Genomic DNA, 27,809 nt, shown 5'->3' on the forward strand with positions numbered 1-27,809 from the left:
CTCTAAACTAGAAAACTGCTACAGCAAAATCTCCAAATTTGCCTCTAAATCTAAAAATACCACCCTTCACTGCCTAACCCTACAATCCCTGAATTGGCTTGAACTCCCAAACTACCTAGACTATCCCCAACTCACTGCTGCACATAGACTCATATTTCACCCAACAAAATGTCCCACTCTAACTAACATCCTTCCCCCTTATACACCCAACAGAACTCTCAGATCTGAAAATCAGAACTTAATTACTATCTCTAAACCAAAACGTCCTGCTGGCCAACTTCTCCTATCTTTCTCACTAGGCAAAAAATGGAATTACCTTCCCTCCACACTAAGAAACATACCAAACTCAGAAAACGTCAAAACCCAACTATTCAAACACCTGTCCCCTAAATGGAAATGTACCTGCCTTCACCCAACCTAATCCAAGGGGGCTCTCGCTCTGGTTCCCTAGCTCTACAACTCTCATAGTTATCTTCCTATGAGCCTATCTAAGCTCTCAACAATTTCTATAGCTTCTCTAAGCTCTCAACAAGTCCTACAGCTACCCTCACACAGCCAAACCTTGTAAATATTGTAAATAGCATTCTACTGTTGATGTGTGTATGTAAAGCTTATTTACATTTTCTTAAAAGGTTTGTATGTAAACTGTTTTCACACCTAGCACACATCTCTTTTCCTCAAATGAAACTGTATGATCCCTACCTTCAAGCTTAATGAATTTGTTAACTATGCATGATACTGAATGCATTTATGAGTAACTATTCTACATAATATTATCTTTAATATTAACTAACAGTTGTATCTAAATTGTATACTGCATCTTGGAGCTTTTCTCCCCAGGCCTCCACTGAAAATGGGTCAATTTGGCCCAGTGGACTTCCCCGGTAATCAAACTGCAAATAAATAAAATAAAAATAAAATAACCTCTTACGGGATGGTATAAGTAGCTTCACTGCATCCCACCCCCCACCCCCCCGATGGAACTGGCAACTATGCAGAGTTCTACACCAATGCTTTATACAAACACCTGTATAACTGCACTGACTCATCCATACCTGATTCTCAAGGAAGAGCAAACCTGCCTGGTAGACAATTGCCATTAACAGGCTTTACAATAAGAGGAAGAAATTGCTGTCCAACAGTAAGAAAGAGGGATCTCTAAACTGGAAACACTCCCTCCTCAGCTTAAACAAGCAAATAAGACTTCTTGTGAAGTCCTCTAAAGCAAACTATGAATCCAAACTAATTTCCTCAACTAAGGACAACCACAAGGCATTCTTTAGTTACATCTGTAACCTAAAAGGAAAGGCCCAGATTTGTGCCAAACTGGTAGTTAATGATACCACATATACTGAGCCTGTGGACATATATAACTTGTTGGCCAACAGGTTCTGTGAAAACTTCACTCCACTGTCCCAGCCACACATGCCCCATGATATCCCTACCACATATCCCCTACCTTGTATCTCTACCGAGCAGGTCATATACGCCCTCTCTAAGCCCAAAAACACAGCATCTGGTGGACTTCTTTGAGACAGTCACCAAGGCCCTGTACAAGGGCAAATCTGTGCATAGAGCCTACTTAGACTTAGCCAAGGCTTTTGACACAATCCCCCACTCAGGCATCATTGGCAAACTCACCCAGGTAGGTATCAATCCTTACAGCATTATTAGGGTCATTAACTGGCTCACTGATAGAACATATAGTCAAAATAGGGGAATCCACCTCCAACAGCAGACCTGTAACCAGTAGTGTTCCACAGGGATCAGTCCTGGGACCTCTACTGTTTGGAATTTATTTCTTCTAAGTACAAGCAAAAACTAAAGGTCTGTGGCTAACAAAGTTTGCTGATGACTGCAAACTGGGAGCGGTCATAGAATCTCCAAATGATGTCAACATCCTACTTAAACAAATGACTGGTGCCAAAGTCTTGGCCTTAAACTCAATGCAAACAAAATGTGTTATCATCCCTTTTGGTAAGAGCAATGTTCCTGCTAACTACCACATCGGTAGCAACACCCTAAGTATGAACTCAGTGGTGAGAGACCTGGGCACACAGATTGACAGCAATCTTACCTTTGATCCCCATGTCTCCACAGTGGTAAGAAGGACATTTTATATTACTCATCTCATAAGTAAGGGCATTGCCTCCAGAATAAAAGAAGTTATAACCTCCCTGTACTTTTCCCTCATCAGGCCAATTATTGAGTATAATGCCCCTTTTGATATGTACCTTTCCAAGCACCTGCAGCAACTGGAGAAACAACAAAGGTTCCTCACAAGGAAAATTCAAGGTCTTCAGCATCTGTTCTATGTGGATCACCTGAAATCACTGTCACTTCATTCTGTTTCACACAGACTACTCAGAGATGATCTCTGTCTTGCATATAAGACAATCTCTGACCCTGCTTTATTGAAAAATGCTGCATATCCACAAGTCAAATGCTACACAGGTTACTTGCTCTAAAGACCTTAATCTGGGATGTGACATTAATAGAACCTGCTGGAAGGATAGATTTGTCTCCCAGAGGTTACCACACCTTTGGAACGGACTCCCACTTCATGTCAAACAGAGCACCTCATTGGCCCTCTTTAAATGCAGTCTAGATGATTGGATGGGTAACCCTAAATTCACCCTGGGGGTTCCACCTGTGTCCCTCTTGGACATGGGCATTAGCTGCTGATCATGGAACTAAGGGTAGTACTTAGCTAGGCTTGTAAGGGCCCTAGGGCCATTAGCCTAGTAACGTCTTATGATCCTATGATTCCATGATCCTATGATAGTGGGAAACAGGCACAACAAATCTTAGACATCTCTTAAGCAGGTATGGTAATAAGCATCCTTCAAAGCCCAGGGTAACCATGAAACAGCGGTCCAGCAATACAGGAAGCACTGTCTGCAGAGTGAGCATGTTGAACTTGGGGTCCTTGACAAAGGTATTCATGAAGGATAGGTTCAACACAGTTCCACACAAGAGCTCTTTTTTGGGGGAACTAGGGGAATTTTGGAGTAGAAACTTTTCATTCATCCCGAAGAATGGACCAGTTATAATAACCTGAGTTCAGCATTTGCTGGACTATAGGAAAGAATAACAATGTCTGGTCTAACAGTGTAAGGAGGCATCCCCTTGAACTAAGGTGAATGTTTCTTCCATTGCAACCTGTAACCTCTGCTAATAATTTTGAGAAACCTTTTGTTGGAAATTACTGACAGCCCAAGCGGCCTTATGGAGGGATAACTTTTGATATGAGGCACCTGGAAGGGAACTTTGGAAAGATGGGTGCTAAACCTTCGGCATAGTCAATAGCTGGAAGGGGGGGTCCTTTTTGGAAAGAAATATCTGTTGTTAGGTTTGGTGGAGTTCTCTTCCTGCCACTTCTTTTTGGTGCCTCAGCTTTTGTTCAGATAGTATTTCTGTGTGTTGGGCTGACAAAAATCATCCTGCTTAATAGAGGGAAACTTAGGAATATGGAACACTGTAGACATCTGTCACATTTGTTTACCTCTGTCATCCCAGTGTTTACGGATCTGATTAGCTGCTGTACCAAACACATAATCAGAATCAAGAGAAGCATTCATAATCTCATTTCTAAACTCATCAGACAAGTTTTGACTCTGCAAACAGCCATGCCTCCTTATCACCACAGATGTCACTGGATTTGTAGAAGCAGTCAAAGCAGCAGAATACACTATTCAAGCACTGACAGAAAAAGGCAGAAAGACAGAGCGAGAGAGAGAGAGCGAGAGAGAGAGAGAGAGAGAGAGAGAGAGAGAGAGGAAATAAAATCCCAAAGGGTTTCTTATCAGAGTTCAGCAAATGAAAATCCAGAGACAGAAGCAGTCTTTCTCAGACCCTTCTCTTATGGCTGCACTAGAAAACTGAAAGGGTCCTGTCCATAGTTCTGAAAGGCAGTCTCTGTGCTCTCAGGTGAATGGCCCTTTGCACCCACAGACAGGCAGGATGTGGAGCTCTGAACTTTGGTAGACTGCCAGAGAAAAGGCAGCAAAGTACTGCTACCCATATGCCCATAAGGCAGTGTGTTTGTTGAACATATTGCCTTATTTTATACAGGTTGTCCTTTCTTCTTACTTTCAAAGAAAAAAAAAAAAAAACAACTAAATGGAATTTCTGAAGGTGTTCATTCTGTCAAGACAGTATTTGAGTTGTCCGTGAACATCAAAATAACGACAAACCCTTGCTTGGTTCAATGTAAACTCCGATACCACTTTAGGCAAAAATGAAGGATTAGTTCACAAAACAATCACATCTTTGCGAAAAATGAGATAAGGTCGACCCACCATGAAATCTTGCAAGTTAAGACACTTCTCTTTCAGAAGTCAGAGCAAACAGCAAAACTATTTTCCATGTTAAGAACCTTAAATCAGCCTGACGAGGTGGACCAAGAATTATTTTTTTCCAAAACAAAATTAAGATCCCAAGGAAGAGCGACCTGTTTTCTAGGTAGACAAGTTAGCATAACCCCTTTCAAAAACACTTTGACATAGGAATGCATTGAAAGACAGGGATACATAGGCAGATAAATACTAGCTTTAAAAGGGTCCTGGTTCTTAATTTGGCACAAACTAGAAAATATTTTCTATTTCCTACTATATGATTTTCTAGTAGCAGGTTTCTTTGCCTTCTTTAATACCTGCTGCATATCCTTAAAAAATAAGATTACACCCTTGAAGTTTAGGCCTAGTAAGCAGGTTCTGTTGCGTGCATTTGCACTGTTACACTGAGGGGACTTCAGCATGTGGAGGCCTACCTTCCCTTGGATGGCAGCCAATAGTGTACCCTGAAAAAGCCACTACTGGGGGCACTACACAGTTGGGGAGAGTATAGGTTGCCCCAGAGGAGGAGCAAGTTGAGCCATGCCCTACCGTGGAACACATGGGCTGATTGATATGCCCAGGGTGGAATTAATAGCCCACAGGGCTATCACCTGTTTCTGAAGAAGGAATGGGCAGACTGGGTGAAGACAGAGAAGTCATCTGACAGGTCTGGGGGGGTAATAAAAAAACTGAAAGAAATGTTACATCTAGACTCATTCGTTTACTATGCATAACAATTATGAAGCCTTTAGCATAATGAAAACAGTTCTGGAGGTATTACCTAAATAGTGATATTAGAATGGTTGTGGTATTTCAATGACTGGTTACTAAATTGATTGGGAATATCAGCATGAAGAGAGTCTGCCTGCACTGAACATGAACATTCTGGGGAACATACAAAGAGCAGACGGGCCATGGAGTGAGTCTTCAGAATTTTGCAAGGGAGGTATGGGTTGAACTTAAGAGGTAAGATGCAGCAGAAAGGAGGTACATGACGGGCACTTAGGGAAAACAGGCTCACGTTTGACATATTTCTTTACTAAGTGGATGATGGACTCATGAAATACTGACCATTCCCATGTGGTCAACTGTCATTATTAGGTAACTGCTCAAATTAGTAGGATAAGCAGAGTTAGATGGGGTGAGGGTGTAGGGATGGTGTAGCTAGAAAGAATTAAACTAAACTGACAGGAAGGACTCCCTTATTCTTTTGGAAAAAACATATGATCACATATATCTATGTAGGTATCAACTGATATGAAGCTTGTATACATTTAGAGGCAGCTACCAACCTGTTACAGTGGCAGTGTCCAAAACACAGACCATCTGATTCTATTTACATGGAAGACTTGCTACTCATATTTCACAGAGACAGATATACATATTTTATATACATGGGATACATGACAGTCTGACAGAACAGAGCAGCTGTCCTCATCCATATACAGGATAGTATTTTTCTGTAAATAAGTGAATTATGAAAACTCTGACATCTTGAAAACTCTGCCTTCCATGAATTATATTGATGGAGTGATAAAATTATTTTCTTTCAGGAACCTACTTTGTTTGACTAACAGTATACAAACCAACCCACTTTGAATAACTGATCATATTTACTTGTCTTACTTAATCAGAGAAGTAGGAAAGCATATGTATGGAGCTTGAGAGACAGTCTAGATCTGTAGTGGAGACCAGGGATCAGTGAGCTGCATCACCCTCTGCACAGAGACACTACTGCAGGCACCCATTCCATGCAACACCTTGGACTTCCAGTAGGCGTGCATAAGGGATGATCTGCACAGAGACACTACTGCAGGCACCCATTCCATGCAACACCTTGGACTTCCAGTAGGCGTGCATAAGGGATGATCTGCACAGAGACACTATTGCAGGCACCCATTCCATGCAACACCTTGGACTTCCAGTAGGTGTGCATAAGGGATGATCTGCATAGAGACACTACTGCAGGCACCCATTCCATGCAACACCTTGGACTTCCAGTAGGTGTGCATAAGGGATGATCGATTAATTCAACCCCCCTTGTATTTCTTCTAAATAATAACACTGCTCCTCTCACCTGCCCCTCACCTGAGCGAAAAGAATGAGCTACAGGGCTTTTGCCACTGTGGGAATGAACAGGCTGACAGGTGTACTAGGGGAATAGTTTAATGGCTGGGAGGGATCAGGAAGAAAAAAAAGGTTTGTTCAATGCAAAAGTACAGTTTTGTACCTACCATGAATGTAGATGTTCGAGTGTATACACTACTGCAGTCATCACACTTGGGTTATCCTGCCGTCAGGCGGTCCCGCAGTCGGCCCGAGTTCCAAAGTCTTGGTCCGGCGTCGGTTGCTGTCGCTTCTTCCCTGACGTCAGTGCGCCAGGGGTATATAAGATGCAGCCAATGCCATTTTCTTCTATAATATTCTCAAATACTTGGGTATGCTGCATTGCCTAATTGAGTGTAAGTGACAGGCTTTTAATTCTTTTCACCTCACAGTGGGAACCAGATAGTGTTGCCTCCTTTGTTACCTCCTTGGTTTTGCTACAATCACAGATCAAGAGTCTAATATAGACTGAAACCAAATACATTATTTCTAAAGGCAAAAAATATGAGTTCATTTTATTTTCAGATTATATACTGATATTATTAGATAATGTGAAGATTTCACAAACTGATGTCGTAAGTAAACAATAACGTCATGTAATGGGCATTATATGGAAAAATGGACCACTAGGGGCACTTTGACACCTGCTAGTGCAGGCAGATAGCTTCCTCAATCCAGGAAGGTCCATTACTTCCATACAGAACATTTCATTGAATGCATTCTTATACTTTCTATTTTTAATGCGCTTTGCATATAGTGTTTTCACTATATAGAGGTTTTGTCCTTATTTTTGATGTTTGTGAGAAAAATTGTTCCTTAAATTGTTACTTAGTTTTGTTCAATAAGAAAGACATTAACAGGGGTATCACAATTCCTTTACAATTTCAAATCGTACACCCCTTTTATCTGTCCACATCTTCTAAACCATTCACCTGACACTATGCAATTCTATATGAAAAGGTTCTGTCTGAAAAGGTTGCTTCATAAACTGACTGTGAAATAACATTTTCTGCAGAGCTGTACAAATTACAGTTACATATTTTATGATGTAGGAACTTGAAGATGGTATGCTGAAAATATAACCTGAATCGTCTAAGAAATTAAGAAGTTACAGGTATTTTAACCACAAAAAAATGGACTTTAAGGATTTTGTAATACACTTTCAGCACCCTTTTGTTACAGTATTTACACAAAATTCTCAATATGTGACCTTCAAGTGATTGTCTCATAAATTATACAACTGCTGTGGTATGATTCTGTATAAAAATGTAACAAAATAAACTGCCTGCAAGACAACAGTTTTAGACAAACCTACACAATCATAATTGCAATAGTTCAAGACAGAAGGTGGAACTCACAGAAAGTATATTGAAAATCTGAAATAAAAAGGGTTTGGGGCTTGGCATAATGGTTAAGGTGTTCACCTGATAGACACAAGGTACACAGTTTGATTCTTATCTTTGTGGGAATTTGGCTAGGCTTAAATGGCCCAGAAAGACAGCTAACCTAAAATGTTAATAAATAATGATAGGGAGCATTTTGGGGTGTTGAATGATGCATGCATTGCAAATAATGTTAAAATCTTCATTCATTCCTTACTGATAGGCATCAGTTCCGTCCTCGGAACCGGTGCGGCCTTATACCAAGCTCGTGCCAGGCAAAAACTCTCGAGCTAAGTTTTACCCATAGTGCCCTTCTCCCAGTTACCTCAGATCAAGTCTGACCGTGACAAGAAAAACAGAGGCTATATCTGAGCAAGTCCTAGTACCAATCTATGAACCTATTAGATTGCCCATACATGTCAAGCAGAGTGCTTCTTTGGCCCTCTTCAAAAGGAACCTTGACGATTGGATGGGAGAAAGGAAATTCACCCCGGGGATCACTTCAGTCGCCCTGCTAGACAAGGGTCCAGGGAAGTAAATAGTGTGGGAAGAAATAGCCAGGGAATTGTTATGGCTAGGCTTGTATAGGCCCTAGGGCTGATAGCCTAGTACCAACATATGAACCAAGTTCCCTAGAGTGACATTAGACACAGATAATCCCCCAGGAGCCTTTAGGAGGGGGAAGGAGGGCGGGACGCAATGAAGATGAACAACACAGATGGAACGTTATGGTAAGACATAACTTCTTTATCTGAAGTTGTTAATCTTCATTCATTCCTTAATGATGGGACAGAGTCCCTAGCTACCTTATATGTCTTGGGTGGCCCCTATGGAAGAATATTCCTGAGCACCATCGAACCAAAGGAAGCTCTTCCCCTGGAGACCAGATCCAATTTGTAGTGAGAGATAAAGGTATGGGGAGTAGCCCATGTTGCAGCTGCACAGATATTGTCCATGGATGCCCTTGAATGAAAAGCTATTGAAGTTGCTACAGATCTGGTGGAATGTGCTTTGATTTTGCCTGGTATAGGGGTTTTTGAATGTTGATACACCAGGAGTATGCAATCTCTTAGCCATTTGGATAGAGTTACTTCAGAGACAGCTTTCCCTAATTTCGGGCCTGAAAAGGATACAAACAATTGGTCTGATTTGCGGATTTCCTTTGTTCTGTCAAAATAAAATCTCAATTGTCTATGTACATCTAAAAGGTGGAGGCAATATTCTCCTCTGTTTGAGAAATTAGGAAAGAAAACTGGTTAAGTCAATAGACTGGTTTACTGTGAAATTTGAAACAACTTTGGGTAGGAAGGAGGGATTTGTCCGAAGTGATACTCTGTCCTTATGAAAAATTATATCAGGATGTTCATTACATAGGACCTGAAGCTCGTAAATACGTCTAGCTGAGGTAATGGCCACTAGGAATAAGGAATTCCAGGATAAGAATTTGATATCGCAGGTAGCAGCAGGTTCAAAGCGGGGTTGATTTAAGGTTTGAAGAACTAATGTGAGACTCCATGGTTCAGTGGGTTCCTTAATGGGTGGTCTAATATGAGATATCCGTTTTAGGAAAGTTTTGCAAAGATAATTGGAGATTAAAGAAGAGTCCTTGAAACCATGAAAATTGGAGATGGCAGCTAAATGGACATGGATGGTTGATGCTGCAGCTCCTGCTTTGTAGAAATTTGACAAATAATCCCAAACTCTATTAATTGGAGCCTCTAAAAGGGTAAAATTTCCTTTGCTCGGACTATATTAAGAATCTTTTCTACTTACTATGGTAAATTTTCCTGGTGGATTGTCTATGTGAAGCCAGGATAATGTCACAGACCGGGGAAGAAAGATTGTTCTGCCTGGCAATTACTGGAAGTAGCCGCGGTGGTGCAGCGGTAGCATTGTCACCTCACAGCAAGAGGTTCTCCCATTTGATTCTTGGCTGGAGCACCTTCTGTCTGGAGTCTGCATGTCCTCCCAGCGGCCGAGTTGCGTTCGAAAGACATGCGTGAATGGACATGCCTTCATTGAAGGTTGGGCGTTGAGCTGGCACCTCGGCACCATAAAAATCTACGGTCAATCATTAGCGGACTGGAGTTCCATTGTGGCGACCCCTAACTGGGAAAAGCCGAAAGAAGAACAACAAGAGAAACCAAGCTGTCAGCTTGAGATTGCTATGTTCGGGTGAATCAACCCTTGGGGGTGAGAGATCAGATCTGGATTTGGATCCAGGATCCATGGTTTGTCTAGCAGGTGAGGCCAAAGAAAGGGGAACCATACTTGGCGGGGCCAATAGGGTGCAATGAGGATCACTTTGCTTTTCAACTGGAGGGCTTTCTTTAGAAATGTTGTGATTGGGGAAGAGGGGGAATTAGCATATAGAAGTCCCGTGGGCCAATCGTGAATCAGACCATCCTTCAGGGACTCCCCCTGCGAGGGGGATTAGGGAAAAATAGTTGCTTCACTTGTGGTTTGTTGGGAAGGTGAAAAGATCACAGCAAGGCTGGCCCTAACAGCTGAGGATTTTTGCCGTTATGGTTAGGTTGAGGGACCACTCATGAGGCAGAAGGATACACCTGCTCAGTTTGTCCGCAATCATGTTGGAATCCCCGGGAATGTGCGTTGCGATCAGAAAGTGGTTGTAAGCTATCTCCCATTGCCACACTCTCATGGCTTCTCGACACAGTGGGTAGGACTTGATTTCCCCTTGTTTGTTGATATACCAGACAATTGCTATGTTATCTGATCGGATGGCAATTGTTCCAGAGGGAAGGACAGAGTGAAATGCTTGCAACACTAGAAGCACTGCTCTCAGTTCTAGAACACTGATATGCAGATTGGCCTCTATGGGCGACCATGTGCCTTAGACAGTCATACCCTGAAAATGACCCCCTCACCCTATCAGGGAAGCATCTGTGGTCACAGTGGCCTTGGGGTGAGGAGGGGAAAAAGGCTGACTCCAAAGATTTGCATCTGGCTTCATCCACCACCAAAGGTCTTTTTTGCACTGTTCTGTTATCTGTATTTGGTAAGATAATGGATGATGATTCAGGTAATACTGAGAAAAAAGAAGACAGTGAATGAGTCTCATGTGTAATCTCGTGAATGGGACAATGGTGATTGGTGCAGCCAATGAACCTAGAAGTTGGAGGACCTCTCGAGCCAAGGCCATGTCCTGACAGAGTATCACTCGGAGTTGAGCCCTTAGTTTTTGCAATCTGTGATCCGGAAGAGACACATGGCAAGACTGAGTATTGAAAATCGCTCCTATGAAGTCTAAACTCTGAGAAGGGGTCAGGTTGCATTTCTCCCAATTTATAGAGATCCCCAGGATTTCTGTTAATGTCAGGGTGTAGTTCAGGGCTTTTTCCAGGAGATGCTTGGCGGGAGTGGTGAGGAGCCAATCGTCTAGGTATGGAAACACTCAAAATCCTTGTAATCTCAAGTGAGCTGTAACCACTGCCATACATTTTGTGAACACTCTGGGGGTTGTAGAGAGTACGAAGGGCAGAACCTGGAATTGGTAATGATTGGCTCCTAGCTTGAAGTGAAGGAACTTTCTGGAGGCATGTCCATTTTTATATGGTAATACACATCCTGAAGGTTCATAGAGTACATCCAATCATCCTTTTCCAAGAATGGAAGAATGGACTGAACTGGACCATCCAAAATTTTGTTTGGGTGATAAATTTGTTCAGAATACAGAGATCCAAAACTGGACTCCAGTCCCCAGTCTTTTTTGGTAATAAAAATAATCTTGAGTTGAATCCAGATCCTATTTGGTCTGGTGGGACTGTTTGGATGACTCATTTTTGACACAGCTTTTTTATTTCTATGGCTGCTGATTCCCTTTGACTGGGTGGAACATTGGGAATATGTTTTTGAGGATTTGGGAGGGTGTTCAATGGGATTTTGTAGCCTCTGGTGATTATCCTCTGCAACCAAGAATCTGTGGTTATGCAATGCCAGGCTGTTTAGTGCAGGGAAAAACATCCCCTCAACTGCTTCCAGAGGAAAGAAATAGGGTGTTCAGGAGTGCTGATAGGGCTGTCTGAAGAAAGAATCTCAGGACCCCTGATTACACGCCCCCCCCCCTCTGCCTCTGTAGGGGTGTCTTCCACTAGAGTTACCCCCTCTGCCTCTGGTGGAGAACTCACCACGTGTGTCACAAAAAGGACATTGAGACTTTTTTGTGCCATATTTTTCCACTCTGCTGGTTCCTTGAATCAGGATGCGGGGGGGGGTGGAGAAATGTACACCGATGGCAGACAGGGTTTTTCTGTCCTTCTCACACCTGGCTAACGTGTCCTTCACTTTAGGGCTGAATAGGTATGATGCTTCCACAGGAGAATTAAGGAAGGAAGACTTAAAGGGGTCAGCGAAATCACACAGGCGTATCCAGGCATGGTGTTTCATGACTACGCCTGAACCCACAGCTCTAGCCACCCCTTCGGTTGCATGGGATATTAACCGCATGGGATATTAACTGCATGGATGAGTTAGATATGGATTCCAGGGTCGCTAGTTGCGAGGCAACTTTGCTGCATACCTTTTCGGACACTTATTCTGCTAAGATTCCAGAGAGTTCCAAAATGGGATCTCTTTGGAGCCTAGTAAAATGTACCAGATAGTTCAAGGACCAAATAGCGAAGGTTGATGACTCAAACACTTGCTTCCCTAGTCGGTCCACCGCCCAGGGCTCCCTGTTAGGTGGGTGGACTGTCTGGCTCTCATCTGCAAGCTCCTTTTTTGTGGCAGCCACCACCACCATAGCATCCACTGGAAGACCTTTAGACCAGTGTGGGTTCTCTTCTGGGGGAGGGTGATAAAATTTTATCTGGTCTGTTTGGAATAGGTTCGATGGTGTCAGGATTCTTCCAAGCCCTCTGCACCACGAGTTGTATCAGCTCGTCTGCAGGTGATGTCACCCAAAAGGTAGAGGGTCGAGCATGAAAAGCCTGCAGAAAGACAGACTCCTCAGAGGAAGGGTTGGAGGGCTTCCAATCACTATATATATATATATATATATATATATATATATATATATATATATATTCATTCTTGCTGTTAGCAGAACTGTTTGATTCATTAACGTTTTTGTGGAGGTTAGTATTTTTTTCTTGCAACATGGCGTTGACTCCTCTTGTAAAAGGCCTAGCATCTGATATGAATGATCTGACTAGTTTTGGTTTGGGTTTATCAGATACGGGCAACGATTCTTCGGGGTTGATTCAAGACCCAGACAAATTATGTGAATCGTTGTTTTTTAAGTTGGGTAAAAGCATGAAAGGTCTTCGGACCAATGTTTGGCATTTACGCCTGTTCAAGGCTTACCAACTCAAAAAAATCACACCACGTGGCTTAAGGGTTAAAGTACAACCTTTGGTACATAATATTGATGAACAATTAACGGATGAATGGACACAGATCCAACAATCAGCATCCTTGGGTTTTGTGGATGCTTTAGCCAATTTTTATGAATGGGCGGTCAAACTAGGTATTCAGGAGGTAGAAACTATTTGCATGGAGGCTAATAAATTTGAATCTAGTGGATCTTTCATTTCCCGGGTGAACCAGTTAACAACAGAACTACTTAAGTTAGAACAAGTTCTAAAGGATAAAAAATTGAAAAAGTTCCAAAGGGATATAGAGATTATGAAAGAGGTAAACCATTTGATATGCCTAGGAATGTCACTTTTAAGCTTCCTAATAATAAACCTTTGGCCCCAAGAGGAAAAGACCCAACCCAAATCTATTCTGAAACGTAGCTCAGAAACATTGAGCTACACATCAGGGGAGGATACGTCCTCCAACACTGAAGGGGAGGGGAATCACACAGATGCCTCAACTGATCCCAAGAGGAGGAGTTTGTTACACCCTTTGGGTTTGGATTCAGACGAGGGGGGAGGAAACACAAAAAATGTCAAACCCATGGAGGGTTTGGAAGGTCTGTTAAAACTGATGATAGAACATTAATAAACAGTATGAATGTACATAATATTTCATCTGTACACCTCAATGATTTACAAATTAAAGTTCTTACCAAAGGGCTTAATTTTGTGCCTGGCTTTCTTGCTCCAGAATACACTTTAGCACAAGATGTGGTCAATTTTTGTCATTTACTTAATTTGAAATTGTTTTTTGAAAATGACACTGTTCAGGCAGTTCCAGGGTTTAGATTTAAAAAATCATCTTTTGTTCCACCTATGTCACATCTAGTATCCACTTTTCAAGCTAATGTCCTGAAGGATCTACATTGTAACCTCAAAGATTTTCAGGTATCTTATAACAACCTTTCTAAAGAGGAGGTACAATGTATAGAGGAACTTAAGAACAACAAAGAAATTGTTATAGTACAAGCAGATAAGGGTGGGGCGGTAGTGATTCAGGACAGGGTCAACTATAATGAGGAAGCAATGAGACAATTGGGGGATAAAAAATATTATATGGCTATGCCATTGGACCCAACTAGTTACTTCAAAACCAAAATGGACTCATTTCTGATACAGGCCCAGGAAGAGGGTATCATCACGGAGGCAGATAGACATCAGTTTCATCTCCATGTAAACAATATTTTTATCTTTTACCTAAAATACATAAGGATATTAGATGCTCCCCTGGAAGACCAATTGTATCAGGGCGTGGCTCAATTACTGAACCCTTATCTGAATATTTGACTTACTATCTAAAACCACTACTACCTCTGATACGAGCTAGAATCCAGGACACTACTCAGTTTTTGGATATTATTTGTGACACACAATTGGAGCCCCACTGGTTGCTATGTACCTTGGATGTAACCTCTCTGTACACAAATATCCCACATTGGGCAGGTTTGCAGGCTTTGGACTATTGGTTGGGAAGATCTGTTTTTTACCAACCCAGCTTTAACACTTTTTTAGTGTGCTTGGCTGAATACGTTCTTACTAGTAACGTATTCTACTTCCAGAACCAATGCTTTTGGCAGGTCAAGGGTACAGCAATGGGTGCCTCCTTCGCACCCATTTATGCAGACCTTTTTATGGCCTATATTGAGGAGGTTATGATTTATGACTCTAATCATAATATATACATGGATGAATTGGATATCTGGAGACGATATCTGGATGATTGTTGGTTGGTGTGGAAGTCGGATGAAATTTATCTTCAGGAATTTATTGGCTATCTCAATGACAATGTGTGGGGAATTGAGTTCAAAGTAAATTGCCATAAATCCAGGATTGTTTTTCTTGATGTTGAGGTTAGCAGGAATCCTGATGACACTCTTTCCACCCGGGTGTACAGGAAATTTCCTGAATATAATTCACTTTTACATGCTACTAGCTTCCACCCCCGACATAGCATCCAGAATATCCCCAAGTCACAATTCCTAAGAGCCAAAAGGATTTGTTCAAGCCAACAAACTTTTGAGACCACTAGAGATGATCTAATATGTAGGTTTCATGAGAGAGGTTACCCCCCAGGTACTGTTAGCACTGCTTGCCATTGGGCTTCAAATTAGAACAGAGTTGACTTGTTACAAAACAAGGATAAACATAAGGATCTATCTAATTCTTTGGTTCGTCTGGTGACCACTTATGGACGTAATACACATGGGTTCATGAATATTATTAACAGACACTGGAATATTTTGATGGCAGAGGAGAGATTACATTCTTTCTTGAGGGACATATGCTCTTTTTCTTTTAGGAGAGGTCGGACATTGGGATCCCTGTTTTAGAGGATGGGTCCCAACTCCATTGTTTCTACTCAATATACACTGAGAGGTGGCCCAGTGTTGGGTTGTATACCATGTGGCCACTGTTCTTATTGTAATAAAGTTCAACATACGAGGGAATTTAGTAGTCACAATACATCTGAAATTTTCAACATCAACTTTTGGGCCAATTGTAGTACAGAGTGGGTCATTTACCTAGCCACTTGTACATGCTCCTCATTCTATGTGGGACAGACCTCCAGGCCTTTTCGCCTTAGGATTGGGGAGCACCTTAGTGAAATCAGGAACAAGCGTATCAATAATGCCCTGTTTAAACATGTTTGTAAATATAATTCTGCCTCTTTTTATTTTATTGTTATTGACTGTATTGCAGGTAAATGTAGAGATAAATCAGGTTGGCATGATTTACTTAATTTCAAGGAACGCAAATGGATCATTAAATTAGGGGCTTTATTCCCACCTGGTCTTAATGACCAATTTTAATTTACCAATGAACTGCCTTTATGTCATTACATATAAATATACGCATTTGAATGGATATTATATGCTTTACTAATTTCACTGAAGAAGGCTATTGTAGCCAAAACGGTCTGAGATAGGTAGTTGGGCATATTACCCTCTACCTGATTATTTGTCTTATTAAAGTTTATTCTGTACTCTACCACTTCTGCTGGCTATTCTTGTTTTCTGAGTTTGCACTCTTGACAGAGGAAGAGAAGTTGTCAATGAAACCATGTTGAAAATCACCCCTATGAATTCCAGTGTTTGAGTCTGTTGTAACTGATACTTGTAATTTAAAGTTATCCTCAGATGGGTGTAAGTCTAGACTACCTGATCTACTGCTCTTATTAGTAGATGCCTGGTCGGGACAGTAATGAGCCAGTTGTCTAAGTATGGAAACACTCTGAATCCCTGCAGTCCCAAACGAGCAGCTACCCCATGCCACACATTTGGTGAACACTCTTGTGGCTGTGATGTGGCTGAAGGGCAGTGCTCTGAACTGGTAGTGACTGGCTTTTTGGCAGAACTGTAAATATCTCCTGGATTGTCTGTTAATTTTTATGTGATAGTACGCATCCTGAAAGTCTATCGAGCATATCCAGTCATAGTTGCCTAAAATACGGCAGAACAGATTGAACTATGACCATCCAAAACTTTGTGTGTTGAACTACTTTGTTCAACTCACTGAGTTCCAAAATTGCTATCCAGTCCCTTGTTTTCTTTGGCACTAAAAGAATCTTGAGTAAGTTCTGGATGCTATCTGGTTTGGTGGGACCTCTTGGATGACTCCTTTTTTTTGCAGTTTTGTATTTCTAGTGCTGCTGCTTTCCTCTGGCTGGGTAGAACACTGGGAATGTTGCATACAGGTGGAGGTGGTAGGTAAAAGGAAATGATATAGCTTCTGAAAATAATCCTCTGCACCCATGTATCTTTTGTTATATTTAGCCAGGCTCTCTGGTGCAAGGATAAACAATCCCCAACTGCCTCCAAAGGTGGACAATCAGGCCTCCTTTCACGAGCACTGGTAGGATCGATCGGAGAAGAATCTCTGAACCTCTGGTTCTGCGGGCCTCCTGTGCTGCATGGGTGCTGTCTTCCATTTGAACCCCCCCCTCTGCTCCTGGGGGATCTGTCTCCACGTGGATCCTGGAAATGACCCTGGGACTTCTTGAACCATATTTTTCAACCTCCTCATTGATTCCTACAGAAGGATCTTTAAGGGATCGAAAAACAAACACCCACTGCAGAGAGGGTCTTTTCCATCTTTTTCAAACCTGGAAAGTTTGTCTTTAACTTTAGGGCTAAACACTGAACTGCCATCAAAGAGTGCTTTGATGAATGCGGACTTGAAGGGCTTTGCAAATTCACAAAAGCACATCCAGGCATGCCTCTTAATGGAAATGCCTGAATCTGCCACCCATGAGGCACCTTCAGCTGCATGCAAGATAAGCCTTAGGGCCGAATTAGAAATAGACTGTAGGGTAGCCAACTGAGAGGTGACAGAAGTCTGAGTCTCAGCAGTAAAGGTCTCAGAAAGGGATTTTGACAGTTCCTTTATCAAGTCCCTTTGTGTCTTGTAAAGCATGCCAGGTAGTTCAGGGACCTAAGGGCAAAAGTCACTGAAGCATACACACACTTCCCGAATCTGTCCAACATCCTAGACAGCCTGTTAGGGGGATGTACAGATGAACATAGCATCTATGGGCAGTCCCTTGCTCCAGAATTCCCTACCTACAGGTGCAGCCAGAATCTGATCTAGTCTTTTGTGGACTGGCTCAAACTGAGTCAGGCTTGTTCCATGTCCAACTAGGGAACAAGTCAATTGGTAGGTGGAGTAACCAAGGAGGTAGACGGGTCAGTTCCACAACCTTCCAGGAATACTGATTCCTCTAGGGAAGGGTTATCACAGGGTCAACCACCTGTCTGCTTAAGAATCTCAAAAATGTCTCCGAATGAGATGTCTTCAGGTGGTAACTTAGGGAACCTTCTCCTTCATCAAAATCAGTATCTTCAGTGACTGACTCCCGAAGGCAGTCCAAGTGCCTCCTCTTGCACTTTCTCTTCCTAGGGACTTCTTCAGTGGGATGCTCTGGTGAAGTATCAGAAGAGGTTGTAAAACCCTGTGGGGTAGCCTGGAGACTTTGAGTTGGCTGTCCCTGTGGTGTAGAATGATGTGGCTCAAGGCGCAGAAACATCTGTGATGCTGACCCTTCATCATAATATTTGACTGATTTCCATCCATCATAAACCGTTCGTTGCAAAGGATAGGGCAAAAGATTCCATCCCTTCTCTTATTACTCACTTTCAAAACCAATTCATGTAACATATCAGGTTGATACCCTCTCATTGCGAACATAGAACAGAACAAGTCACATTCTTGAACAAATTCTTCCTTTCTTGTAACCATTCTAGCCACTCTGACAAACTGACCCTTTACCACAGATCTTTTTTGGTGGGAGGGTCCATATACTAGTATTACCACCATAACTCCAACTAGTTACACACTGGCTTTTATAGTATAGTATATGTCACTTACAACAGTGACTTTAAATTTATCAGATGGGTGCTTAATAAAAACTGGGACATTTTGCTAAATGATAAATACATCAGGAGCAAAGTTGCAACTAAGTCAGGAATAGTGTATCGTAAGGGACTGAACCTTAAGAACATTTTGGAGCAAATTAATTCTAATAACAAAATTAATCCTATTAGAATGATGTCAAAATGTGGCCACTGCCCATATTGTGTTAAAATTAAAACAGGTGGGAGCTTCACAATTAAAGGTGTAGAGTACTGTCCCACCAGTAGGTTTAACTGTAATTCCAAAAAATATAGTATATGTGGCATTTTGTCAGGAATGTCCCGCTTTCTACATCAGGAAGACTGAATGTAGGCTGCAGGACAGAATATATGAACATGAATATGCCATCAGAAAAAGCAAGGAGAATAATGCACTTGCAAAACACAACTGAGAATACTGAGCACTCTTTTAAATATACGGCGATTGATGAAATAAGAGTAAACCCGAGGGGTGGTCCAACAGCCCTTTATTTAGAAAATAAGGAGTTGTTATGGCAGTTGAAGCTAAATGCATATATATGGCTGGGTCTGAATGAAGTTAGTTCTATTAGTTGCTTGTTAACGTTAAAAGCACTTGAAAGGTAAAAATGAGTCAAGGTTATGTACTATTAGGTCACTACTTCGTAAAAGAAGTTTTTCAGTGAAATACAGCTTTGTTTATATTCATTATTTTTAAGTTTTATTAACAAATATGTTGCATAAATCTATAACACAACATTTTAATTATGTAATATTTATGACTGTTTGGGATAGCTCATAGTGTAGATAACACATTTAATATATTTAACGTATTGGGTCAAATGATTTTAAATGTTTTAGAATTACAAATCTTTTGTGTGTAAAGGAGTTTTCATAGTAGTTTATACCTATATATTAAGGTAGTTTATTTTTAAGTCATGTTTCGTAATTTTTACTATATTAATGTGAGAAGAATTTGATTCAATTATGTGCCTTAATTGATGGCAGTATTTAATAGGGCTGGATTGATTGTTGAGTTTATCTGATGAAGTCCAGTTGTTATTATATGATGGACGAAAACGCTAATCAGTTATTAAAGTTTTGATGGATTCCTTTTACTGCCTTTGTCTTCATTTTGTTTTTAATTTGTCTTTTGTGTTTTTATTCTTCCTGAATATGATTCATCACTTGCTTAGCTTGTATTTTAAACGTTATGCTGGATCTGATATAGATACACACACACACACACACACACACACACACATATATATATATATATATATATATATATATATATATATATATATATAAAAGGAAAATCTAATTTAATTACTTAAAACTACTTTCTGGCAGAACATAAAAGGGTCTTTCATTTTTTGGTCAGTAAAAGATTACATTTCTTCTTTGTGTTTTGCTTTGCTGATTTGATACAGCTTGCTGTGGGTTGATGTCCCAGGTATTTTTAACCAATTAAAACTGTGCAAAGCTTGGTCTCCATTGCAAGCCGACACTTCATTGTGACTCATTTAAAAATTACTATTGTACAAAATGGTAAAATTGAACAACCACTGATTTCCTCTGCTTGGCTTGATTACTTGCATCTTCCTAGAATACATGAAGCTTTTCTAGAAACTTACCAAAATCTCTACCAAATGCACAGGCTCCATCTATTCTTTCTTGGAAAGTAATTGAATTTTGATCTGTTTTCTTCTGAAAGCAATTATCTAAAGATAAAGAAGGAACAATGAGATATATGTCCATGCAATATTATTTTGTTTGTAAACAAGCCATAACAATGCTCACACTTTTAGAAACTGAAGCAATTGTGGTCTGGCATTTCATCAGTTATAGAATGTGAAATTTGAGCAAATGCATCGCCATCTAACAACTTACATTTACTTCTGCTATTCTGTCATGCCCTTGACCATGCTGTGTTTAAGCTATGATGTAAATTGGTAGTGACTAATTCTATGAATGTGTAGCCTCATTTCACTGGATATAGTGGCTTTTTGTCAGATTTTACTTGCAAATGAATGTACAATATGCGCTACTTCTCTGAGGACAAGGTAACTAGCTTTTTACACTGTAGACATGCTTCATAAGTATAATGAAATACAGTCAACTGGAGACAATAATGTAAGAGTTAGTAGGTAAAGTTATTCAAAACAAAGGGACACAGATGATTTAGCAGCCAAAATAACCTATGCTCAGAAAAAAATGGGTAGCTGCAGTAACGTATCAGTGTTCTGAAGTAAGTGCCTATAAATCCTGACATTGTATAAGCCAGTGCTGTGCTTTTTAGCTTGCTGGTGTGCATGATATCCAAACAATTTTAGTCATGAACACTATTTTCATACGTACTGTGTTTACTGCAGTCCCTCTCCATTTAATCCTGGGGAAGTCTGCTGATGAAATACAATTTTTTTTCTTTGTAACAATGTTACTGATGCATGAATTTTTATAACTTCTGTACAAATATTTCAATGTATTGTATCTGTCCTTTGACACAGGCTGTGACTGAAAAGTGACTTGAACCAGCTCAGTCATTCAATAATAAAACAAAAACAAACAAAAAAAAATTGAAAATGCATGTCTGTCATACATGCAAGCTAATTTAAAAGCTCATTGAAAAGCTGGTGGTAGTTCATCTCAAAATCCATGTAGACACTGTAGCAATGTGGGTTTTATTCACTGAACAGATTAAATAAGTAGAATCTTGAGAATCACAAAAGTGAATCTTAAATATGGCAGACTAATGCCTAGCTTATATACACATACAAAGTACAAAATCAAGAGGTCCACAATTTAGGTGGCTTGTTTTGAATATATATATATATATATATATATATATATATATATATATATATATATATATATATTATAATTCATACTTCTTAGCTGTCTTACCATTCAATACACTTTTGCTTTTTTTTCATCTAAATGACAGCTCTTTGTGTGTGCTACACTTCTGGAAAGTTCAATATTTCTGAACACATGCTGAATTCCCTAGGCATAAAACCTTATTAAGTTTAATTCTGTTGGCTGCCAAATAAGCAATTTCTAGAAAATGTAAATCAAAGTTTAAACCAATTAGACTTGAAGTCTTGAATATTGTAAAAGAAATGAAATAACTAGAAGAGGGATCTCTAGAAAAGGGAAGAAGCAAATTATTTAGAAATAAATGGAAACTGTGGGAACAATGCATGAAGAATAATGTTAAGGAGGAGGACTGTGGTTTAAGGGAAGGCAGGAAGTGAACAAATTATGTGACATATAATGTGTGTAAGAGGAAAAAATATTACTATGGATTGTTTTCATTTTTGCTAATGTATGACTGTCTACGATAGCTTAATAATGTGTTTAAAAATATTTCTGAACATATTTCTCATGCTTTAGCATCCAGTTACATTTTCTTATGTCTAACAATTAGAGTATCGTAAAAAGAGGTCATAGTATCTACAATGTTTATGTCTGGTAACATTTCGATTTATGTGTCCCTGACAATACCTCTTTACATCACAGCCAAACAATTAACAAAAATAAATATGGTTCCTTATCTCATAAAAACAAAAAAAACAGCCAGACAGAACGTATAAAAACAATGTATAATTTTAATACAAGCTTAAACAAAATAAAACAGAGTAAAAGATAAGTGCTTTCACATCAACAGAATTTGCTTTATACAGGACCCACCTCATGTGGGGGGGGGGGGCTGCACTCCCTGCTCCTTTGATAATTATATATACCAACTATGAGATCGCACTACAGTGGGGAAAGGGCAGATTTCCTTATCAGCAGCATACCGGTAAGTGCATCCTACCTGCCGTTTTGTGTGTGTTAGTCAAGTATGGCCATTCGTTGTTTTGTTTACGATGATATTACCATTCGATAATGCTGAGTTTCAGTGTTCGATGAAATGCTGCTTGATGGCTATTTCTTTCGATGACTGAACACAGACCTGGAGGGGAGGAGACACAAGAAACACCACTGATCCTGGGAACTATCGCCCTGTTAGCCTAATGAGCCTAGTCTGCAAGGCCATGGAACGTATCATCATGGAACTCATAAACAAAGACATTGGTAACCTCCAAACTCTAGATTCCACCCAGTTCGGGTTTGTGAAAGGCAGATCATGCCTCCTTAACCTGATCGACTTCTTTGAGGCAGACACCAAAGCTGTAGATGAGAGTAAGGTGGGTCACACAGCCTATCTTGACCTCACCAAGGCTTTCGACACCATCCCCCATTCTGGAATTATAGCTAAACTCACTAAACTAGGTATAAATTCCTACGTCACAAGATGGGTTGCCAACTGGCTCACTAACAGATCCCACACTGTAAAAGTTGCATACTCCATAATCTGACCTTAAACCAGTGACAAGTGGAATACCACAGGGTTCAGTCCTGGGACATCTCCTGTTTGGTATCTACTTCTCTGAAGTACAAGCTAACACAGAAGGCCTCTGGCTAATGAAGTTCGCAGATGACTGCAAACTAGGAACCATAGTCGAGTCCCCAAATGATGTGCAAATCCTACAGAAGGGCCTCGCTGAGACAGATGTCTGGTGTCAGAGCCATGGCCTCAAGCTCATTGCCAAAAAGTGCATTGTCATCCCCTTTGGTAAAAACAATGTACCCATGAACTACTACATAGACAGCAGTCTACTTAACACCAAATGTGTGATAAGAGACCTTGGGATCCAGGTGGACAGTAGTCTGTCCTTTGATAGTCACATCGCCACAGTAGTCACAAAGTCCTTCTACGTGGCACACCTCATCATAAAAGGGTTCTCATCCAGGAAAAAAAGAGGTCATTGTTCCCCTCTACTCGACACTCATTAGACCCATTATAGAGTACAATGCCCCTTTTGGAATGTACCTCACAAGACATCTGCAGCAGCTGGAAAGGCCACAGAAGTACCTCACAAAGAGGATTACTGGCCTCAAACAGATGCCCTACACTGACCATCTCAAAAAAACTCCAGCTTTACTCCATAGCATATTGCCTACTCCGAGGTGATCTCTGCCTAACATATAAAGCTATGTCAAACCCAGAGCTGTTGGACATGCTACACCTAAAGAAATCCCAATCCCTCCGAGCTACATGGTCTAGGGACCTAAACCTTGTCACCACAATAAACAGGACATACTGGAGGGATAGATTCCTATCCCAGAGATTTCCCATACTCTGGAACAGGCTACCCATCTATGTCAAGCAAAGTTCTTCATTAGCACTCTTCAAGAAAAATCTTGATGAGTGGATGGGAAATAGAAAATACACCCCGGGGATCACTTCTGTGTCTCTGTTCGACAGTGGCACAGGAAAATAACTTTCTTGGGTGCCGTAAGCCAGGGAACCTTGTTGGCTAGGCTTACATAGGCCCACGGGCCGATAGCCTAGTACCTACCTATGAACCTATGGACCTATAACAGAGATGAGATGATAGAGGAGGTTATAGTTCTGATAATAGTAAATTACGTTTTGGGCAGTAGAGAGTTATAACATGAATTCATATGACTATAGTAGCTCCAGTTTAACTTGGGGTGGTGCAGGTGCAGTTATCTATCAGGTGCTGCTTCATTTGACATTTAAAATCTTGATGACTGACTGTGTTGAATGTTTGGATAGATCCAGAAATAGGGTTGAGATTAGAAGACTGAATTTTTTATTGTGATTTATTATATCTCTGAACCTTAGATGGGCAGTGGTTGCACTGTGACTGGGTCTGAAACCATGCTGTGAAGGAGAGAGGAGGTTTTAAGAAGTAATATATGTAAAAAGTTGAAAGTGAAAACATCTTCCTAAGATTTTGGATAAGGGTGGGAGAATGGGGACTGGTCTATGGTTTGTGAGCTCAGATGATGAGCCACCTTTATGGAGGGATATTATATTGGATTTTATTCATAAGGTGGGACATATGCTTCATGGACATAGTGCCTTATTAGACTCAAAACAGGATATGCAAAGCTATCTGCAGTGAGTTTGAGGAATTCAGAGGGAAGTTTTCAATGGAGGCGTTTTTTGTCTTAAAGGTAAGTAGGTGTTTTGTAATTGTGGATGTTGACATTGGAGCGAGTGTGAAGGTCTGTTGTGGCTTCAATGATTGAAATGGGACAGCTGGATTTGCAGTAGTTTTGTTTTGTAGGAGGGAGGTTACTGCATTTATAAAATGTGAGTTAAACTGTGAAGAAATGCTTTGGGAGTCATTGGTTAGGAACGGGCTCGGTTGGGTTGATCTTCCAGGATTGAGCACCATATTTACTGATTTCCAGATGTTTTTTTGGATTGTTTGTTGATATATTTTGGGTGCTGCTATAATAAGCTTGTTTGGCCTGCTTTATGCATTGTTTGCTATGGTTCCTTGGGTCTAAATTAAATCAGCGAACGCTTAAAAAAGCGAACGTTGGTTTATAAACACCATGTAAGTGAAAGCTTACAATCCCGAACACTTAGAACAGCAATTTTTTTTCCAAGGGAAAAAAATTGCTATTCCAAAAAAAGAAAAAACAAAATTTAAAACATTACATAAAGTGGGGGGGGCTTCACCCCCCCACACCTGACGTGGGGGGCTGTGCTCCCCACACACTCCCTAATTAAATATACCAACTCCGACATTGCACTACAGTGACGAAAACAGCAAAATAACGAAGGCGGCCAAGTGATTTCTTTACCAGGGAAAGAATCTGCTTATATGCCGTTTCGATATTTTGCCGTTTTGCGCTTTCATGTTCGATCAAGACACATTCGATAGAATGCGTCTTCGATCATATAATAGGGAACCATTTCCTTAACTACCTAAATTATTGCAGGGATGTTTGAAACTTGGCTTGCAGCCATGATTTTCAGGTGTAATCTCTAATTTGCACATGTTCCTTTGCTTTCTGTATTTACTGATTTCCAGAAGTTTTGGATTGTTTGTTGATGAATTTTGGGTGCCGTTATAATAAGCTTTTTTGGCCTGCTTTATGCATTGTTTGCTATGGTTCCTTAACTGCCTAAATTATTGCAGGGATGTTTGAAACTTGGCTTGCAACCATGACTTTCAGTCTTTATCTGTAATTTGCACGAGTTGCTTTGCTTTCTAAGTGCTTGAAACGTGGCTTGTAGCTTTATCTCAGAGTTGCATAAGTTGCTTTGTTTTTGTAGTTAACCAAGGCCTGGTTTATTTTTAACTCTTAATCACTCATGCTCTGTCAGGATATTTAGAAATACTGTACTGAATGTATTTACTTGTTCATCAAGGGGATCAGTTTTAAGTGAAGCCAAGTTGATCTGGATCAGGCCAATTATTACAGACAGCAGTCAGTTTATAGCCAATATAGAGCAATTAACAGGGAGGCACAAAGTAGAACAGATTTTCTTTCATGTACTGAATGCACACACCAAGAAGCGAACAAACTTGAAGTAACTGGCATTTACAGTGTAATCTATTGGTCAAGATAAAGGACAGTGGCCAACTTAGTAAGTTGTCCTTGGACTGCAGGGACTATTCCTTTGGGTGGGAATGTCACAGCCACTTTCCAGCACAGGGCAGGCAAGTATTTCACTAGCTAAAATTAAGTCATAGCAAAGCTCTTCATGTTCAACTTCCTTACATTGGGCAATGACAGTATTCTCAGTGAAAAGTTTCACAGACGTGTGCCTTGTGGCAGAGCTCCTCCTATTTCAAGGCTGGGGAATTATGTAGTAACCACAGGTTAATGCACAATGACACCGAGGTGGTCGGAGCGTATAGCCAACTAGTCGAGGCAAGCAGAAACAGCAGGCAAGTTTGTGCCACCAAGATAGGAAGAAGCGAGGGGATACCAGCAACAACAACAACAACGCAACAACAAATACCAGTAGAAAAGGAGGTGATGATGGAAACAACACAATCTGATTCTACAGGTACTGTTAAAATAACATGTTTCAAACAATTTAAAATTTATAATTTTACAGAATTGCCTATAGAACCTATCCATCATCAATTGTTCCTAAAGGGCTTCAATTTTGTGCTGTCCAATAGAGCAAGTATTGAACACACCCTGGTTGACCTCAAAATGTTTACCAGGCAGTTGAATTTAAATATGTTATATGGTGGGAACGTAATAGGAGCCCACACGGTTGAGTTTAAACGTAGAACCACTGCTAATCCACCCCTGCACCCAATAGTTCAGACTTTTGAACGAGTGTGTGAATGGGACATTAGAGGCAAATTACAAAGTAAAAACAACAGGCAATTTTTTAATTTGTCCTCGCAGGGGAAATCCGTATTAACAGCTATTACCCAGGACACAGACATTAGGTGCATGCATCCGGACAAAGAGGGTGGATTAATTTTTAAGTATAACTTGGACTATCAAGGTAGGATGTTGAAATTACTTAATGATACTAATGTTTACAGCAGTGTATACTTAAATGAAATAAACATTGCGTATAGAGGCATTCGGGTTGTGCTTGATGAACTTTTGTTGTTCGATCATATTTCAATGGACTTGCACAACTTTTTAATGGTGAAAGAACCTACCATCTTTGGAATACCTGCATTACACTCAAACGTGTGTGATCCACCGTTAAGCACAATAGTGGCATCAACGGGCTCCATCACAGAGCCTCTGGCAAAATTTATTGATGCCAAACTTAAGCACATGTTTTTGCCCTTTGACCACATTATTCGAGATTCTTGGGATTTTTTAGATAAACTACGCAGTTTTAATAGTACTGACTGTATTTTAATAAAGTGTGATATCAAGAATTTGTTTTCAGTTATACCCCAAGAACAAGGATTAACCTGGTTTGATGATATAGTAAAGAGACGCAGTGGTTTATCTGAGAACGACGTTATGCTGATTCATGAATTCATGGGCATTGTTTTAACCAATAACTTTTTATGTTTTTGCAATGAATTTTAAAAACAATGTTCTGGGGTCGCGATGGGCGCAAACTGCGCACTGACCTTTGCAAATGGAGTGCTTCTTAAATGGGAGTTGGATGTTGTCTTTTTGTTACCACTGTTTAAGCTATGTAAGGCATATTTCAGATACTTGGACGATTTGTTTATTTTATGGCATGGTAATCTTGATGAATTCTATGTATTTCTTGGGCAGATGGAAGCTAGTACAGATTTCTTACAGTTCACTCACCGAATTGAGCAGACCAATATTGATTACTTGGATATTACAGTTACAAGACTCGATGAGGGGGGTTTTGAGACCAGGATTTATAGAAAATCTACACACTGTAACACCTATCTATTT

At 40.4% G+C, this 27,809-nt stretch overlaps 1 protein-coding gene across 1 annotated transcript in view; it reads right to left on the reverse strand.

Annotated features, from left to right (window-relative positions):
* LOC122812282 (complement C3-like) overlaps window positions 1-27,809 on the reverse strand; it is a 607,672-nt gene that overhangs the window by 239,861 nt on the left and 340,002 nt on the right. Inside the window, exon 7 of the mRNA XM_044084683.1 lies at window positions 20,210-20,296. Within this exon, the coding sequence (XP_043940618.1) occupies window positions 20,210-20,296 (87 nt within the window). The remainder of the gene's footprint in view (window positions 1-20,209; window positions 20,297-27,809) is intronic.

This window comes from Protopterus annectens, chromosome 9.part0, assembly GCF_019279795.1.
Source record: "Protopterus annectens isolate FY-2018-M chromosome 9.part0, PAN1.0, whole genome shotgun sequence".
Taxonomy (NCBI): domain Eukaryota; kingdom Metazoa; phylum Chordata; order Ceratodontiformes; family Protopteridae; genus Protopterus; species Protopterus annectens.